The following is a 20,732-nucleotide window of genomic DNA, read 5'->3' on the forward strand; positions in this document are numbered from 1 at the left end:
TGTTATTCTGAAGCTAAATGTGCAGGGGGCGTGGCCTGCGGGCCTGCAGCGAAGCAGAGTGTTGCCAGGACCGGCCTCGAAATCAACGACAGGTGCGTAGATGGCCCATCTGGGCCTGGTTATCTAATCACCTGTCGCTCTGTTTATAAGCAGCAGCTAGGAGGAGAGACGGGGTGGGGGCTGGAGCCAGAGTGCCAGCGAGAACGAAAGAGAAAAAGACAAAAGCTGGAAAGCAACTGAGAGACTTACTGAAAAATAGAACCATATTGTAACACTGAAACAGGCTCTCATGTCGGTGCTTGGTGGTCTGAAGAACCCCCAGGAGGGCAAGCCCCACACTAACCAATAATGAATAACTTACTTCTTACCATAAACGCAACTTCTTGAACATAAAAATGCATGAGAATGTTTCATATTTTGAACGTTATTTTTCATTACAAGTCGAATTATTCATTACTTATCGTAATAAGCAGCGTCAGCTCAGATTTATCCGAGAGCCAGATGCAGTCATCAAGAGAGCCACATCTGGCTCGCGAGCCATGGGTTCCCTACCCCTGCTCTAGAGCCAGATGTGGCTCTTTTGATGACTCTCAGATACATCTTAGCTGACATTGCTTAACAGGATAAGTAATGAATAATTCTGCTGGTAATCACAGTGTTAAAAATAACGTTTAAATTATAAAACATTCTCATGCATTTTAATCCAATCATTCATTTTCTATCCACCTGTTCAAGAAGTCGCATTAACGGTAAGAAGTATTATATTTATTAGTGGTTAGCTTTAGAATAACAATGTTATTAAAAAGAATAAGAAGTGAAGTATATAGCGATTTTTCTCTAGTGACTCAAAGCGCTTTACATAGTGAAACCCAATATCTAATTTTTACATTTAAAGCAGTGTGGGTGGCACTGGGAGCAGGTGGGTAAAGTGTCTTGCCCAAGGACACAACGGCAGGAACTAGGATGGCAGAAGCGGGGATCGAACCTGCAACCCCCAAGTTACTGGCACGGCCGTTCTACCGACCGAGCTATACCGCCCCAACTTATTGCACCCTCAAAATGTTGGTCTGACTTAAAAATGCACGCATTTAGTTGTATTCAGTGTTAAAAAATATTATATGGCTCTCACGGAAATACATTTTGAAATATTTGGCTTTCATGGCTCTCTCAGCCAAAAAGGTTCCCGACCCCTGCACTATATCAATCAATCAATCAATGTTTACTTATATAGCCCTAAATCACTAGTGTCTCAAAGGGCTGCACAAACCACTACGACATCCTCTGTAGGCCCACATAAGGGCAAGGAAAACTCACACCCAGTGGGACGTCGGTGACAATGATGACTATGAGAACCTTGGAGAGGAGGAAAACAATGGATGTCGAGCGGGTCTAACATGATACTGTGAAAGTTCAATCCATAATGGATCCAACACAGTCGCGAGAGTCCAGTCCAAAGCGGATCCAACACAGCAGCGAGAGTCCCGTTCACAACGGAGCCAGCAGGAAACCATCCCAAGCGGAGGCGGATCAGCAGCGCAGAGATGTCCCCAGCCGATACACAGGCAAGCAGTACATGGCCACCGGATCGGACCGGACCCCCTCCACAAGGGAGAGTGGGACATAGGAGAAAAAGAAAAGAAGCGGCAGATCAACTGGTCTAAAAAGGGAGTCTATTTAAAGGCTAGAGTATACAAATGAGTTTTAAGGTGAGACTTAAATGCTTCTACTGAGGTGGCATCTCGAACTGTTACCGGGAGGGCATTCCAGAGTACTGGAGCCCGAACGGAAAACGCTCTATAGCCCGCAGACTTTTTTGGGCTTTGGGAATCACTAATAAGCCGGAGTCCTTTGAAGGCAGATTTCTTGCCGGGACATATGGTACAATACAATCGGCAAGATAGGATGGAGCTAGACCGTGTAGTATTTTATACGTAAGTAGTAAAACCTTAAAGTCACATCTTAAGTGCACAGGAAGCCAGTGCAGGTGAGCCAGTATAGGTATATATGTATGTATATATGTATATAAAGGTATATACAGTACAGGTATATATGTATGTATATATGTATATAAAGGTATATACAGTACAGGCGTAATGTGATCAAACTTTCTTGTTCTTGTCAAAAGTCTAGCAGCCGCATTTTGTACCAACTGTAATCTTTTAATGCTAGACATGGGGAGACCCGAAAATAATACGTTACAGTAATCGAGGCGAGACGTAACAAACGCATGGATAATGATCTCAGCGTCTTTAGTGGACAAAATGGAGCGAATTTTAGCGATATTACGGAGATGAAAGAAGGCCGTTTTAGTAACGCTTTTAATGTGTGCCTCAAAGGAGAGAGTTGGGTCGAAGATAATACCCAGATTCTTTACCGTGTCGCCTTGTTTAATTGTTTGGTTGTCAAATGTTAGAGTTGTATTATTAAATAGAGGTCGGTGTCTAGCAGGACCGATAATCAGCATTTCCATTTTTTGGGCGTTGAGTTGCGAAAAATTAGTGGACATCCATTGTTTAATTTCATTAAGACACGCCTCCAGCTGACTACAATCCGGCGTGTTGGTCAGCTTTAGGGGCATGTAGAGTTGGGTGTCATCAGCATAACAGTGAAAGCTAACACCGTATTTGCGTATGATGTCACCTAGCGGCAGCATGTAGATGCTGAAGATTGCAGGGCCAAGGACCGAACCCTGGGGAACTCCACACGTTACCTTAACGTAGTCCGAGGTCACATTGTTATGGGAGACACACTGCATCCTATCAGTAAGATAAGAGTCAAACCAAGACAGGGCTAAGTCTGACATACCAATTCGTGTTTTGATACGTTCTAATAAAATATTATGATCGACATTAGGTCCATCTGTCAATAAAACGTTATTAAAGATTTAAGTTGTATGCTCTTTTTGTCAAAGACAACCCTGTTTTTTTATGGAAAGAAACACAAAATATGTATGTGAGGGACTTCCTGCCGTCCTGGTGTGGGTTGCGGTGCCATCTATCACACGACGCATCATAACAGGTTTGACTTTGGTTTATTATTTCAACAAACATAAAGTCGTCTTGCCTTCCTGTCGCTCCACTTTTCAGTGTGCTGGCTCTTCCTGCTTGCTGTGGCCGGTATGCGCGTCTATTGCGGGGCTCATTGTTTTCCGGGTCTCGGTCGTCTCGCTCGTGGTCGGTCTCGTCAGCGGGTTCCTTCTCCTACCTCTCCCTGAATGTTCCTCCTTCCCCCTTTTTATGCTGCCGCAGAAGGTAATGAGATTGAGCGCAGCTGTGTGGTGTACGCACCTTGCGCTGATTGCTGTTGTCTCTGCTGCATGCCCCGCCTCCTGGCCTCCATCTTTGTCAGGACAATCATGTTTCTTAGCCCGCTGTCGGCCCGTCGGCTGCGTCTCTCCACAATGTGATATTTTCACCCAATACAATTTTTAAGTGGAAAGTTTGAGATTATATAATAATTGGAGCCTTAAAAAAGTCAATTACTCATAACAACATAGATTTTAATTCATATTATTAGGTTTTTTTAACAATGACACTTAAAAACATTTTTTTTGCTTACATATATGAAATTATTGGAGATCCAAAAGGGTCCTACTCATTAAAGTGTTAAAAAATAAATTATACATTTGATTAACTGTTTACTTTTAACACAATAACTTCCAGATCAACTTCAGATTATAAGTTTTATTGTTGTTTATGTTTTTTGTTTGTTTGTTTTACGCCATTTTTAAAACAAATTAAAAAAAACAGTTTACTTTTCACATTGCAAACACAAAATATGCAACATTTTCTCCAAAGAATATCTCAAAGTGGAATATTTAATATATTGGAGCTTTGAATAGGTCAATAATTCATAATATCATTAATTTTGATTCATTATTATTTTTTTAAAGAAACAAACAGCCTGCATGGCAGCTATGTGTTATTAGAGTCAACATTGCAACATTTTCTTATTACATTTCACCTGTTGGCTCTTTTATAAAACTTTTTATGTTTTGTTTTTTATTTGTATTTTTACAACGTTCTGTGGGGTCATTAAAAAATTACCTGTGGGCTGCAAATGGCCCCCGGGCCGCACCTTGGACACCCCTGTTTGAAACACTAATAATGTTATCACATTTGTTATCCATGCATGGTACCCATCCATCCATCTTCTTCCACTTATCCGAGGTCGGGTTGCGGGGGTAGCAGCCTAAGCAGGGAAGCCCAGACTACCCTCTCCCCAGCCACTTCGTCTAGCTCTTCCCAGGGGATCCCGAGGCGTTCCCAGGCCAGCCGGGAGACATAGTCTTCCCAACGTGTCCTGGGTCTTCCCGGTGGCCTCCTACCAGTTGGACGTGCCCTAAATGCATGGTATGATAAGGGTAAATAGAAATGGCACTTGTATGAATGGAGCAATATTTTATTGACTCATTTACATATTTATACAATATAACATCACATTTTGTCACTTATCCGTCCTTAGCTATAAACCTTCATTATGAGTTGATATTTTATACTGTATAGTATCAAAGAAACATTAAAAAAAAACAAGGCGGTGTAATGGAATAAACATGACCATAAAGCCTGGTTAATATTTTGGCAGAATTGTGTATCGTAAGGAAATGTATCACAAACATTTCTCCAAAGATCTTGTGAAATAATTACGGGTAAGACTAGTTCTAGTCATAGAATGAGGCAGTACTGCCCACATCTCACATGCGATGATGCATCTAAAGAGTCTTGAGACTGCAGTACTGCCCTCCGACCACCAGATGTTCCTCTTACTACTTCCCCAGTTAAGGAAGACTCTCCTACCTCTGGGTGCACTTTTCTGTCTGGCACTCTAAACTCCACTGAAACAAACGAAGAAAGGCTTCCGTTGTTCTTTGCCCAAGTTTTGGAGGTGTCGATAGTTGGCGACACCCTGAACCCTTGCTCTTCCAAGCTGCTCGTATCGTTGCTCCTGCTTGTGTCACTGGCATCCTCTGGGAAAGGGTCTGAATCACTTCCATGGGGCATGGTGAAGTAGCTGCACCTTGGAGGTCGAGGTTTGGCCATTTCTTCCAGCTCTGATGAGGATAGAACTGTGAGGGGGGTGTGCTGACTAGCAAGGTGAGTCGAAGAGTCCTCACTTGAGTTCTCTTGAGCTGAGCTGCTGTTCAAATCCTGATACATGCCTTGAGAAACCGGAGGCGAATTCCTTATGAGGTGATTTTCCTTGAGCAGCCATCGACCTTGGTCAATCAAGACGCCGTCATTGGGGTCTTGGTGCTGTTCTGATTCAGTCAATGGGTCGCTATCCAATTTTGATGTGGAGTCACAAGAAGATATACTTCCTTCGCGTTGTACACCTTTTGAATTATTTGCCATGGACACTTTGGAGTTTTTCCCCAGATTTGCCTTATCAGAATCTTCTTCACTACTCTCCGAAACTATGTCTACAGAGTCCTGACTTTGATATCCACCACTGTCCAAACTTTCTGGTCTGTAGTCAGACAAATCAGAAGTTATTGGGCTCGGAAGGCATGTTGAACCATACAAACAATCCCTTTGGTTCTCAGGAATACGAGTTTGCTTTGTTTCAGCTATTCCGGCACGATCCGGCTCTATCCTAATGTTGCCGCGATCGTCATAGGTAAATATGAGCGAGGAAGACTGCAGCGCAGAGTTGACAAAGTCCAGGAGTTCTTGTGATATTTCGACTGGGTGGCTTAGGCTGTTGCTTCTACCTTGATGATGCAGCTGTGCTTGGTTAAACGAGTCATTTGCATTAGCTGCTTCCTCCTCACAGTGCTCATCAGACAAATACTTCAGATATGATTCCTTGCTATTTTCAACTTCCATGTTTGCCTCCAAGCTTTCATTCTCGTCTATCTCACTGGATTGTGAACTTTTTCTAAAGGTTTCATCAGAAACATTTCCTGTATTGTCCAACTCTTCATTTGGTTCTTTGCCAAATCCCTCCCTTAAATAATCATCATCTTCACCATCTGTCCTCTCCACTTGAGTTTGTGTCTGATTAGATATTTCCACTTCCTCGACAGCTATGTTCCCTTCTGCAGATTCGTCTTCTGCCTCCTTATCTTCAACTTGCTTTTCTATCCGTTCTAATACAACAGGATGAATTTCTTCTTCATCTGGTAAAGGTTCAGGGGTGTGACTATTGTCATGGCTGTCCTCCCTAATCAGTTTAGTTTCTACCTCTTCTGTGTTTTCTCCTTGCACTTTTTCGTTGTCCACTTTTTCAATCATCTCGACAAGATCTCCCACACGTTCTTCCTTGATGTCTTCATCCTGCTTTTCTACTTCGTATACCTCATATGTCTCTTCTTTCCATTCCTCGCTACTCCCCTCCTCATCCTTTGCCACCACATCTTCCACCTTGTCTTCTTTTTCAGCCTTATCTGTTGTTACATCCTCTGAATCAGCTACTTCTACTTGATGCTCCTCTTCTTCCTGATCTGATTGTTCTTCTTGTCCTGTGTTTGCTTCACTTTCTTTACTCATTGCTTCCTCTTCTGTGTCCCCTTCACTTTGTTTTAGTTTAGTCTCCCTTGCATCCTGATCTTTCTCTCCTTGAACCACTGCCTTCTCATTCTCCATCATGTGGTCTTCTTCTCCCTTCACCACTGCTACATTTGTCTTGTCTACTGAGGATTCATCTGTCTCTATTTGCAATACTTTGGATTCTTCTGCATTTAGGCCTCCTTTCTTAACTCGTTCTTCTTCAGACTGAGTCATCGTCCCCACAGTGATATCTTTACCAGTTGGGTTTTCATTACAATGAGCACTGTCGAAAAATTGTTTTGATTCAGTGTCACAGTCTAGCACAACTGACTCCACACCTGGGTGGTTTGTTTGATTACACTGTAGTTTCAAAGGTAAAATTGTTCCTTGGCGAATTGCTGAAGAAATCTCTGCTCTGAGTTCGTAGGGCATACTCAGCTCCTTCATTAACTCATCAAGCCCCAAACCCCAGACTTCAAACGCATCTCTCTCACAAACTTCATCTTTGTCTTCTAGAACTTTGGCAACAAGAGATTCGGTCTCCATATTTTCAGTTAAAGTCTGGAAATCCGTCCAGCACTTAATTAGCTCAGAAGACGCTCCACTGTGCAAATCAGTCAGTCTTGCAACTTGCTCATTCTGGTCCTCGATGGCAGAGATGTCTTGCAGGGATTTGACAATAAGCAAGGCTTCAGGGAGGACATTGTCGGCTAAAATGTCTCTCACAGCACTCGCAAACAAGAATGACAAGAAGGCATTGCATGAAGAGCCAAACAATGAAGCCACATTGGATGAGAAATCAAGTGGACTGACCAATTTGTGGGTGGACTGAATTGACAAACAAAGTTGCTGCAGGACAGTTGTTAAATCTTTATTTGGCCATTTGGGTGACTCACTGTCCGTTAAATGGGTTAATTTAAAACTTTGATTTGACCCTATGCAATTTGTTTGGTGGACGGATTTGAATGTGTCACTTAGAACTGAATCACCTTTCAGCTTCTGTTCATTTGGCCCCCGGGGAATTGTTTGCCCTCCAAGTGAAACTGAAGGAGACAACTTTGTCAAATCATTACAATGTGACTTATAGTACTCTTGCGGGTCGTTCTGGGTGTGGTTGTTTTCCTCCATTTCTGAATCACAACCTAGCTGAAATAATACCTTTGTTTGTGAGTCCGTCTCAACTGTGGTTGCCTTCTCAATGTACGCCACTGGGTCTGGAGTGACGTCCTCTAACCAGTTCTCAACATATTGGTGTATTTCAGAGGGGGTTGGATTAAGAGAAGCCTTGGAAACATTCTGTCTCAACTCTAAGGATGATAGCCTTTTGCCATTCGTGGATTGGGTCTTTTTTCTTGAACCGAGTGACCTTTGGAGCTTTAAAAGATCTGAAACGTTCTTTTTCATCACAGGCCTTACTGACGGGGTATTGACATTGTGACCGTTATCCTTAGCCGCTTCATTCTTGTTGTGTTCCTCGGTTGAAGCTCTAAATGCTGATTCTGATTCCTTTTCATGTCTATTTGTCCGGTCTACTTTACGGTTTAGACCACTTTTAGCACTTTCTGATGAACCGTTTTTCGCTTTGCCAGCATGGCTACTGATCTTGTCAGTTGATAGATTTGTGCCTTGCTTTGTCAGTCTGCCAGAGCTGTCATACTTTTTACCAGCTAAACCTGACTGTGAGGCCTTTTTGGTATCTGTATTTTTCTGGAGCTTATTCGGTGGGACATTTTCAGTTTTGTTTTTAGACGTAGAAGAAATACTGTTTGCCTGTGGCTCTGACGACAATGACAGCATCTCTTCTTTCTGTCTTTGGAGTGATTCAGCAGTCTGTTGCTGCCTGCTAAAGTCAATTTCATTGCTGGAAGTTGGCCCTGAGGCAGTGGACGGATTGCTTTGTGGTCCTACCGATGAACAATGCCAAGGTTCATCTTCTGCACCAGACCCCTCATTTACAAGGTAATTATTGTAGCAGCCTTGACTCTCATAAATATGCATCACAGTCTCTCTAACATCCAAGCCGGTATTTTCTATCTTAAGAACCTCTGCAACTCCTGTGGACTTGTGGAAAGAGGTGTTGTTGAATGAACCTTTTAGAAGAGACTTCCGGTGCTTTGGAACAAGTTGGGTGCCGCTGCCCTGTCTTATTATGCAGAATCCCTCAGCTGTGTGTCCTTCAGCAGTCCTCTTTGTACAGGAATAATGGCCAAATGTGCTCTCTTGCACCCCGGTGTCAGTCAGCATCTTCACACTCTCAACAGACGCCTGCTTCTGCACACGACAAGGACCAGGAGTAGGTGTTCGTCTAGAACATTTTCTTGCAACTTTCGATTCCTGGCTGTCATTAAAACTAACATCTTCATTTGTGGTAGGCTGATTTTCCTTTTTTTCCCCATCTTTACATATATTTGAGGGCTCTTTGGCAACATAGATGTTGGAGTCAGGTGAAATGTTGCCTGACTCTGTTACTAAGGTGCGAACTGTCCTCCTGGGGCGGCTGACCGTGGTGGTCCAGTGGAGCATTTCCTCCTCCTTGATGGTCAGGCGCACTTTCATCTCCACGGTCATGCTGCCGTCTTGATTCACTCGGAAAGATTTCTCGATGTCGTCGTCCGGAGGTAAAATGGGAGTGTGGTGCTCGTTATCCGCCCCAGTGGTCCCGCACTCCTCCAGGCACGTACTGCTAAATCTAGATCCAGCGCAAAGATTCCGACTGTCCGTACTTCCGTTTCGAGATTTGTTTATCTGGTTGATGATATATTGCTCAGATGATAAGGAAAAGTTTCTGGAGCATCTTCCACCGGAAAGTAATTTGTTGTTGTCTTTATTGGGCAATTGGGTAGTGAAAGATGGGAAAGAAGAAAGGAAGGATAGATGGTTATCACTCTGCTGGTAATATTATTATGTTGTAATTCAATCAATCAATCAATCAATCAATCAATGTTTACTGATGACGCCCTCAATCACGAGTGTCTCAAAGGGCTGCACGAGCCACAACGACATCCTCTGCTCAGATCACACATCAGGGCAAGGAAAAACTCGACCCAATAGGACAATGAGAAACTTTGGAGGGGACCGCAGATGTGAGGACCCCCAACCCCACACATGCGGATCTAACATAATATTGTGAAAGTGTAGTCCGTAGTAGATCTAGGTAATATTGTGAGAGTCCAGTCCATAGTGGATCTAACATAATTGTGTGAGAGTCCAGTCTGTAGTGGATCTAACATAATAGTGTGTGAGTCCAGTCCATGGTGGATCTAAAATAATAGTTTGAGAGTCCAGTCCATAGTGGATCTAAAATAATAGTGTGAACGTCCAGTCCATAGTTCCATAGTGGATCTAACATAATAGTGTGAGAGTCCGGTCCATAGTGGATCTAACAATATATTGTGAGAGTCCGGTCCATAGTGGATCTAACATAATAGTGAAAGTCCAGTCCATAGTGGATCTAACATAATAGTGTGAGAGTCCAGTCCATAGTGGATCTAACATAATAGTGTGAGAGTCCAGTCCATAGTGGATCTAGTTAATAGTGTGAGAGTCCAGTCCATAGTGGATCCAACATAATCGTGAGAGTCCAGTCCGTAGTGGATCTAACATAATAGTGTGAGAGTCCAGTCCATAGACGATCTAACATAATAGTGTGAGAGTCCAGTCCATAGTGGATCTAACATAATAGTGAGAGTCCAGTCCATAGTCGATCTAACATAATAGTGAGAGTCCAGTCCGTAGTTGATCTAACATAATAGTGTAAGAGTCCAGTCCATAGTGGATCTAACATAATAGTGAGAGTCCAGTCCATAGTGGATCTAACATAATAGGGAGAGTCCAGTCCGTAGTCGATCTAACATAATAGTGTAAGAGTCCAGTCCATAGCGGATCTAACATAATAGTGAGAGTCCAGTCCGTAGTTGATCTAACATAATAGTGTAAGAGTCCAGTCCATAGCGGATCTAACATAATAGTGTGAGAGTCCAGTCCATAGTGGATCTAGTTAATAGTGTGAGAGTCCAGTCCATAGTAGATCTAGTTAATAGTGTGAGAGTCCAGTCCATGGTGGATCTAGTTAATAGTGTGAGAGTCCAGTCCATAGAGGGGCCAGCAGGAGACCATCCAGAGCGGATACACAGGTCAGCATCGTTAATTAGTTAACATTAGCATAAAAATGTTAAATGGGAACTGCACTTTTTTATCTTTATTTTGCCTGTCCTTCACAATCAATATGAGAGACAAAACGACTGCTGCATTCTGAAAAGAAGAATGGTGGCAATGTCTCCAAAAATAAACCGTCAAGATCTTTTCAAACAGTATTCTTGTTCTCGGACTTTTGATTTTCTTTTTAGTAACTATACTGTTTACATCATCCAAACATAATAATGTTGGATATGTTCAGGATCCACATACTTACGTGTTTGAGGGTGTTGTGTGGATGCTTGCACGACCCCCATGAACATCGCCTGAACCGCCTGGCTCGTCCCATGAAAGCTGTGATTGCCTATCATGAATGGCTCATTGCCTGCTGCCACGATGAATCCAGAGCACAAGATTAGGGCTGCCAGACCGCCAATCTGGAAGAAAAGAAAAGACAAAACACCTCCTGGGAGTCATCACTGAAGGTTACCTGAGAAATGAAGTGAAATGTCATGAAGATACTCACTCTTCTACCGTCGACAGAGTAGAGTTTCAGCACCGGAAACTGCAAAACCTGGGAGAGGTAGTCCAGCAGAGCGTCAAAGGTGGGCGCCGTGCGTTTCTGCAGCACAATGGTGCGTCTAACCGTGGGATCCTTGTTCCTGATGACCACCAGCCTCTTTGGAGTTCTCACGGCCACACGCTGTGTCACTTTTGCCGGCCTGTTGCCAGTTCCGTCCCCCTGCCGCCTCCACCGCCCCGCAATGAAGGCTCTCGGGGTGTTCCAGGGTACCTGCCGTCGGCTCACCTCCTCCAGGTTCAGAGGCTTGACCCGCCTCTGGTCGGAGCAAAGATAGCAGCCCCCGTCCTGTAAATCATCCAGTCCCTTGACGAAGTGTGTCCCTCGAGGAGTGCTGATGGTCCGCACCCCGAAGGGCAGAGGCACTTTTTCGGATAGGGCGTCGAGGAGGGCGTCGAATGTCTTGAAGGTGCGGCCATTTATAACCATGCGGTGCCCGCTGAATTTATGATCGCCGCTTTTGTAAAAGCATAGCCGCTTAGGGACTGAGGGGTCCGACGGGGGCTGGACTGATCGGGAGGGTAATGTGTGCCCGCTGGTCGAGGAAACCCTCTGCAGGGCCTTGTCCTGTGTGGGCGTGTTGCTCATGTTGAGTGACTGTGGAGACCACACACAACATTTATGACATGTGTATTGCACTGAAATATTGTGTTCGATACTGTCATGACACACACTCAACATTAGGTACATCCGCACAATCTACAAGTAGTATAAGCAGGGTTCGGTCCTTGGCCCTGCACTCTTCAGCATCTACATGCTGCCGCTAGGTGACATCATACGCAAATACGGTGTTAGCTTTCACTGTTATGCTGATGACACCCAACTCTACATGCCCCTAAAGCTGACCAACACGCCGGATTGTAGTCAGCTGGAGGCGTGTCTTAATGAAATTAAACAATGGATGTCCGCTAACTTTTTGCAACTCAACGCCAAAAAAACGGAAATGCTGATTATCGGTCCTGCTAGACACCGAACTCTATTTAATGATACAACTCTAACATTTGACAAGCAAACAATTAAACAAGGCGACACGGTAAAGAATCTGGGTGTTATCTTCGACCCAACTCTCTCCTTTGAGTCACACATTAAAAGCGTTACTAAAACGGCCTTCTTTCATCTCCGTAATATCGCTAAAATTCGCTCCATTCTGTCCACTAAAGACGCTGAGATCATTATCCATGCGTTTGTTACGTCTCGCCTCGACTACTGTAACGTATTATTTTCGGGTCTCCCCATGTCTAGCATTAAAAGATTACAGTTGGTACAAAATGCGGCTGCTAGACTTTTGACAAGAACAAGAAAGTTTGATCACATTACGCCTGTACTGTATATACCTTTATATACATATATACATACATATATACCTACACTGTATATACCTTTATATACATATATACATACATATATACCTATACTGTATATACCTTTATATACATATATACATACATATATACCTATACTGGCTCACCTGCACGGGCTTCCTGTGCACTTAAGATGTGACTTTAAGGTTTTACTACTTACGTATAAAATACTACACGGTCTAGCTCCATCCTATCTTGCCGATTGTATTGTACCATATGTCCCGGCAAGAAATCTGCCTTCAAAGGACTCCGGCTTATTAGTGATTCCCAAAGCCCAAAAAAAGTCTGCGGGCTATAGAGCGTTTTCCGTTCGGGCTCCAGTACTCTGGAATGCCCTCCCGGTAACAGTTCGAGATGCCACCTCAGTAGAAGCATTTAAGTCTCACCTTAAAACTCATTTGTATACTCTAGCCTTTAAATAGACTCCCTTTTTAGACCAGTTGATCTGCCGTTTCTTTTCTTTTTCTTCTATGTCCCACTCTCCCTTGTGGAGGGGGTCCGGTCCGATCCGGTGGCCATGTACTGCTTGCCTGTGTATCGGCTGGGGACATCTCTGCGCTGCTGATCCGCCTCCGCTTGGGATGGTTTCCTGCTGGCTCCGCTGTGAACGGCACTCTCGCGACTATGTTGGATCCATTATGGATTGAACTTTCACAGTATCATGTTAGACCCGCTCGACATCCATTGCTTTCCTCCTCTCCAAGGTTCTCATAGTCATCATTGTCACCGACGTCCCACTGGGTGTGAGTTTTCCTTCCCCTTATGTGGGCCTACCGAGGATGTCGTAGTGGTTTGTGCAGCCCTTTGAGACACTAGTGATTTAGGGCTATATAAGTAAACATTGATTGATTGATTGAATATATAAGATAAAACATTGTTTTGATTTGGAAGTCAACCAATTCTTTATATCTTTAACTTAATTGCGTTCTTCACAAACACTGTAATTAAACACAGCAATCATGTTATGTAAACAAATCAGTGGAATTATTTTCTCTGTAGAGCTTCTGTTCGACCACAAGTAGAACACAAACATTTCAAAATAAGCTGTAATTAATCAAATCTAGACAAAATAGTGATTGCCTTCCTTGCCTGGAGCAAAACATAAAGCCTCAATATCAACTGGTACGAAGCGAGACATAACCATCGCCATTGAAGCAACTGAGTCAAAGCAGACTTCAGGGCGTGTATTCTACATCTCAACTTACCTTATTTCTCACATTGCAGCGGATTCAGAGAACACAGCAAGGTAGTATCCGTCATTGTCCAAGCTGAGGTCAAAGCCTCTCAGCCGTGTCCCAAGGCTATTTTAGGCCATGTAGCACGGTGGCCAATTTGCTTAATCTTGGTCCGGCATTCCAAAGTAAGGCCAGCATTCAAAAAAACAGCAAAAACCTCAACACACCGTTTGTGTTGTTTCAGAAATAAATGTGCGTGGAAGAACGGGATTCTAACTCTGGTAGACATCACTTACTCATTAACCACCCGGTTTCCATTTGAAAGAAAAACTGGAGCTCACTTTTAGGCTTAGAAAGTGTTGCAATGAGGATGGAAGTTAATGGTATCCTCAGTTCAAACGATATCAGGAAGGAATCCTCTCTCCTGCACAGTTGACTTGAACTGCTAGCATCTGCAAGTAGCCTGCATAATCAGATTGGGGATGTCTTGGCCTAATAGGGATTAGTTGGAAGAGTGTGTGCGACTGCATGAGCAAGAGTGTGGTAGTGCACACACCTAAAGGAGACCGGGGAAGCTCGCCATACCATGTAGACCAGGGGTCACCAACCTTTTTGAAACCAAGAGCTACTTCTTGGGTACTGATTAATGCGAAGGGCTACCAACCAGTTTGATACACAATCATCAGGAGAAAATCTCATGATGATTGAGGGAACCCCTCATGAAACAGTTCTGTAGAGATGAAGTAGTCTTGTGATTTTTCCCACACATACATATTGCGCTCTACCACGGTATCGAGCACTATTCTCTGGATAATCCAACCAAGACACATTTATATATATATATATATATATATATACATATATATATATATATATATATATATATATATATATATGGGTATTTCTGTCTGTCATTTCGTCGTACGTTTTTTTTTCCTTTTACGGAAGGTTTTTTGTAGAGAATAAAAGATGAAAAAAACACGGTTTAAAAGAGGAGAAAACACGAACAAAATGAAAATTTAATTTTGAAACATAGTTTATCTTCAATTTCGACTCTTTAAAATTCAAAATTCAACCCAAAAAAATGAAGAGAAAAACTAGCTAATTCGAATCTTTTTGAAAAAAAAAATTATAATAATTTATGGAACATCATTAGTAATTTTTCCTGATCAAGATTAATTTTAGAATTTTGATGACATGTTTTAAATAGGTTAAAATCCAATCTGCACTTTGTTAGAATATATAACAAATTGGACCAAGCTATATTTCTAACAAAGACAAATCATTTTATCTTCTAGATTTTCCAGAACAAAAATTTTAAAAGAAATTCTAAAGACTTCCAAATAAGATTTAAATTTGATTCTACAGATTTTCTAGATTTGACAGAATATTTTTTTTTTCATTTTAACCATAATAGGTTTGAAGAAATATTTCACAAATATTCTTCGTCAAAAAAACAGAAGCTAAAATGAAGAATTAAATTAAAATGAAGGTATTATTCTTTACAATAGAAAAATAATAATTACTTGAACATTGATTTAAATTGTCAGGAAAGAAGAGGAAGGAATTTAAAAGGCAAAAAGGTATATGTGTTTAAAAATCCTAAAATCATTTTTAAGGTTGTATTTTTTCTCTAAAATTGTCTTTCTGAAAGTTATAAGAAGCAAAGTAAAAAAATAAATTAATTTATTTAACTAAGTGAAGACCAAGTCTTTAAAATATTTTCTTGGATTTTCCAATTCTATTTGAGTTTTGTCTCTCTTAGAATTAAAAATGTCGAGCAAAGCGAGACCAGCTTGCAAGTAAATAAATACAATTTAAATAATAGAGGCAGCTCACTGGTAAGTGCTGCTATTTGAGCTATTTTTAGAACAGGCCTGCGGGCGACTCATCTGATGTAGAACATGAAGTAGTACCAACATTTTAGGGCATTGTATTGTAGACTACGCTCAATATCGTTAACAGTGGATGCTTGACATCACTTCTTGTAGTTTAATTCACTTCAATGCAGTTAGTCAAAAAAAGTGCATTTTGTATTTGTCTACCTTTACCTGGAGCAGGAGTCGGCAACCCAAAATTTTAAAAGAGCCATATTGGACCAACAATACAAAAAAGTAATCCGTCTGGAGCCACAAAAAATTAAAAGCCGTAAATAAGCCTCATAAGGAAGGCAACACATGATGTAAGTGTCTGTATTAGCCTACTATCAAAATGACTTTAAAAGTCTTATATAAGTGTTATAATGAAGGAAATGCACGATTTAAGTGTCTGTATTAGCTATATTAGCTTATTATGGAATAGAATGGAAATGATTTATTGTCAATTCTTAACATGCACAAGACAGATAAGAACGGAAAAGTACATTTTGGGCACAGTCCCACTAAGAGCAGACATACGTTACAGGGAGACAAGACGGGGCCGCCAATGGATCAGCCATTTTTACGGCACTCCTTAAAAAAGCTTGGGAAAAAGGTGATATTGGGAAGAGTAAAAAAATATCAGTCAAAGGCTGGAACCATGGGAGGGGGTCCAGGTTGAGTCCAAGGGGAAAAAACTCATTTGCAATGCACACATAAACACGTTACATTTAATCACGACAACTCGCACAGAAGAGGGGGGGGAGTTGGAGCCTTGGAAGGCCCCGAGGGGAAACAAGCGGTGGTGAAGGCGTGGGGTGGAGGAGGGGAGGTGTGTGCGTGTGTGCCAAATTGTCTTGGGTGTGATGGAGTACTTTAATTTCCAAATGTCATGTCTTTGTGATCATGTTTTGTTTAATTGTGTTAGATTACTTCAAGACTCCATTAGTTCCTATTTTTTCACTCCACTGTTTTGTTTCCATGTCTACCAATCAGTTCATCTGTCCTCACGACTCACGCACCTGATTCATTTGAACTCACGCACCTGTTTTCAAGCACCACAGCCCTATTTAAGCCTGTAGTTGCCAGGCAGTCAGCCTGGCGACATCATCCTCGACACAACCTTGCTCCGTGCTGATGATCCATGCTCTTTTATTGTTCCCCGTAAGTTTTGTTATTCATGCCATGGTTTGCCAGTTGTGTTTTATGTCCATAGTTTATGTTGTAGTAATAGTTTTGTTTTAAAGTCAAGTTTTTCTACCTCGTCTGTGAGCGCCTTTCGTTTGTTCCTTTTTTGAGTTGTCGTTACCTTCACATTGTGTCCGATCCAGTCGCTTTGCACCTTGGGAAAACAAACCCCACCAAAGTCCACGCCTTGACACCATACTGACAACATAGCCATGTTGCACCAGGTTTTACTCGTAACAATGCCCAAGTTACGTCCAATGTCTTCAGAATAGCAAAACGCCACTTGGAAATATGCAAAATAGGGGTCTAGACACACCCAAAAATAAAATTGAGCATTCCAACATATTTCTAATTGTCAAAACACATGAAATAGACACCAAGTGTACATTTGTAGCTCATCTGTTTCAAATGTTAGAGTGGCAGCCATATTTGATTGGCCGCTGTGGCGACCCCAAAGGTCACCGGCGCGGGCGCCCTAGCTAAATCATTTAAGTATGCCCTGAGCTACACTTGTGCCAAATTTGGCGCTTTTAGAATAAAGTGAACGAAAATATCCCTAAGGGCCTCCACTAGTGTGTCTTTAGGAGGGTGACCTATGTCCCTTAAATCAGGGGTGTCCAAACTTATTCCAGCGAGGGTCCCGTACGGAAAAAATTGAAGGACGGGTTGTGGCTTTGATACATTGTGTGCATTAAAGATGTTCAAACAACCTCAATGTATGCCGACAAAACATCCCCATCTTTGCTTTGTGTGTATAATGTGTGGCAAAGAAGCCAATTAGGGTCAAACCTAATTTGTCAAAAAATTACACATAAAATAGATTTGGGCCTAACTTTGGACACCTCAGACTAAACAGAGAGGTCCCAACACTGACAGATTCCCACGTCAACTAGGAGCCATTTGTTTATTCAGCTAAAAATATTCAAAATTAGTACTAAAAGATATTCTATTTCATGTAGGGTTTTCATTTCACATTTTTAGACCAGTTGATCTGCCGCTTCTTTTCTTTCTCCTATGTCCCCCCCTCCCTTGTGGAGGGGGTCCGGTCCGATGACCATGGATGAAGTACTGACTGTCCAGAGTCGAGACCCAGGATGGACCGCTCGCCTGTATCGGTTGGGGACATCTCTACGCTGCTGATCCGCTTGAGATGGTTTCCTGTGGACGGGACTTTCACTGCTGTCTTGGAGCCACTATGGATTGAACTTTCACAGTATCATGTTAGACCCGCTCGACATCCATTGCTTTCGGTCCCCTAGAGGGGGGGGGGGGGGGGGGGGGGGGGGTTTGCCCACATCTGGGGTCCTCTCCAAGGTTTCTCATAGTCAGCATTGTCACTGGCGTCCCACTGAATGTGAATTCTCCCTGCCCACTGGGTGTGAGTTTTCCTTACCCTTTTGTGGGTTCTTCCGAGGATGTTGTAGTCGTAATGATTTGTGCAGTCCTTTGAGACATTTGTGATTTGGGGCTATATAAATAAACATTGATTGATTGATTGATGTGGCCAAACAATGAATAATGTACTTAGTAACTTTGTCAAGCAGCTGTTAAGATTTATATATATTGCATCATTTTTGGTCATTCTGAGCAAAATGTACAAAAAAAAAAAGAAAAGTTCTGGTTATAAGAATTAGTGTTTTGGCGCCCTCAATGGACATAAGTGTTGAAACACATTATTATGCCAACATTTGTCAAATCTAGTCATGAATTTGTGGTTGCAAATACAAACCACGTTTCCATATGAGTGGGGAAAGTGTGTTAGATGTAAATATAAACAGAATACAATGATTTGCAAGTAATTTTCAACCCATATTCAGTTGAATATGCTACAACAGGGGTGTCAAACTCAAATACAGAGTGGGCCAAAAAATGTAAAACTGAACAAAGCCGCGGGCCAAGGTTGAACAAATTAACCTTTAAGTAGGGACCCAAACAAGTTTCGCGATGAATATTGAACAAGCAAGGCTTAAATAGGGCAGCACGGTGTCACAGGGGTTAGTGCATCTGCCTCACAATAAAAGGTCCTGAGTAATCCTGGATTCAATCCCGGGCTCGGGATCTTTCTGTGTGGAGTTTGCATGTTCTCCCCGTGACTGCGTGGGTTCCCTCCGGGTACTCGGGCTTCCTCCCATGGAACAGGCAGAGCTTATATAACATAATAGTGCAAAATCAACTTTCAAAAAACAAACAAAAAAACATCAGTGGTATATTAAATAAAATATAATTTAAAAAATGAATGCCTCTTTTCTATTTGCAGCCTTCTGAGGTAAATATCAACATTAACTTTTTGCACAGGCTAATACAATTGAAAATAAAATAAAAATTAGGTGGGTGGGGTTCGGTGCTAGTGGGGGGTGTATATTTTAGCATTTCGGAAGAGTTAGTGCTGCAAGGAGTTCTGGGTATTTGTTCTGTTATGTTTATGTTGTGTTACGGTGCGGGTGTTCTCCCAAAATGTGTTTTGTCATTCTTGTTTGGTGTGGGTTCACAGTGTGGCGCATATTTGTAACAATGTTAAAGTTGTTTATACGGCCACCCTCAGTGTGACCTGTATGGCTGTTGACCAAGTATGTGTGTGTGAAAGCTGCATATATTATGTAACTTGGCCAGCACGCTGTTTATATGGAGGAAAAGAGGACGTGACGATATGTTGTAGAGGACACTAAAGGCAGTGCCTTTAAGGCACGCTCCCAATATTGTTGTCAGGGTGGAAATCGGGAGAATGGTTGCCCAGGGAGATTTTCGGGAAGGGCACTAAACTTTGGGAGTCTCCCAGGAAAATCGGGAGGGTTGGCAAGTATGAGTATTAGCGGTGAATGTGGTGTTACCGGCGGGCCAGCTTGAATGCTAATTTGATATTGCCTCAAGGGCCAAATGAAATTAAACGGCGGGCCATATTAGGCCCGCGGGCCAGAGTTTGACACCCATGCACTACAAAGACAAGATATTTTATGTTCAAACTCATAAACTTTAATTTTTTTTTGCAAATAATAATTAACTTAGAATTTCATGGCTGCAACACGTGCCAAAGTAGTTGGGAAAGGGCATGTTCACCACTGTGTTACATCACCTTTTCTTTTAACAACACTCAATAAACGTTTGGGAACTGAGGAAACTATTTATTGAAGCTTTGAAAGTGGAATTCTTTCCCATTCTTGTTTTATGTAGAGCTTCAGTCGTTCAACAATCCGGGGTCTCTGCTGTCGTATTTTACGCTTCATAATGCGCCACACATTTTCCATGGGAGACAGGTCTGGACTGCAGGCGGGCCAGGAAAGTACCCGCACTCTTTTACTACGAAGCCACGCTGTTGTAACACGTGCTGTATATGGCTTGGCATTCTCTTGCTGAAATAAGCAGGGGGGTCCATGAAAAAGACGGCGTTTGGGCGGCAGCATATTTATAAATTTACATCTAACACAATTTCCCAACTCATATGGAAACGGGGTTTGTATCTATAGGATGATATTTGATTAGTATTAGAAGCCCCCCATTAGCACGCAAAAATACTCCATCAGTGTTGGTGCTAGGAATTTTCAAAATGGGGTCCAGGGGACCCCATCAAATCATAAAAATTGGGTCCCACAGTACATTTTTGGGGTGCCATTTTTTTGGAAGCTTTTTGAAAACAAATGATAAATGTATGCATTATCTTGTTATATCTCACATTCTATATTGTGTTTTGGAAAAAGGTGTCAACGTTACTTCAGTCTTTTAGAAAATAATACAAAAGAAAACACATTTTTATGCATATGTAAATCTATTCGGTTATAAGCAATCGTTTCAGGTTAAATGAATTATGGTTTGCCATGCTACTGTTCTCTTTTTAGTAAACACTGAACATCATTAAGACATAACTGTAGTGATAGCAGACACATTTCGGCGAGTTGCGGATCAAAGGCCGGAGCCTACCCCAGCTGCATTTGGGCAGAAGGTAAGGTATATCCTGA

At 42.1% G+C, this 20,732-nt stretch overlaps 1 protein-coding gene across 1 annotated transcript; it reads right to left on the reverse strand.

The window, feature by feature from the left end:
* Positions 1–4,380: 4,380 nt before the first annotated feature.
* On the reverse strand, positions 4,381–14,179 carry LOC133568861 (oxygen-regulated protein 1). Its single transcript, XM_061921043.1, has 4 exons — positions 13,769–14,179; positions 11,149–11,799; positions 10,900–11,059; positions 4,381–9,310 (listed from the first exon to the last, which is right to left on the reverse strand). Exons 2-4 carry the CDS (start codon positions 11,788–11,790, stop codon positions 4,665–4,667), a joined length of 5,448 nt encoding a protein of 1,815 aa, XP_061777027.1. The 5' UTR covers positions 11,791–11,799; positions 13,769–14,179; the 3' UTR covers positions 4,381–4,664.
* Between the last annotated feature and the right edge of the window lie 6,553 nt (positions 14,180–20,732).

Source organism: Nerophis ophidion, linkage group LG14, assembly GCF_033978795.1.
Source record: "Nerophis ophidion isolate RoL-2023_Sa linkage group LG14, RoL_Noph_v1.0, whole genome shotgun sequence".
Taxonomy (NCBI): domain Eukaryota; kingdom Metazoa; phylum Chordata; class Actinopteri; order Syngnathiformes; family Syngnathidae; genus Nerophis; species Nerophis ophidion.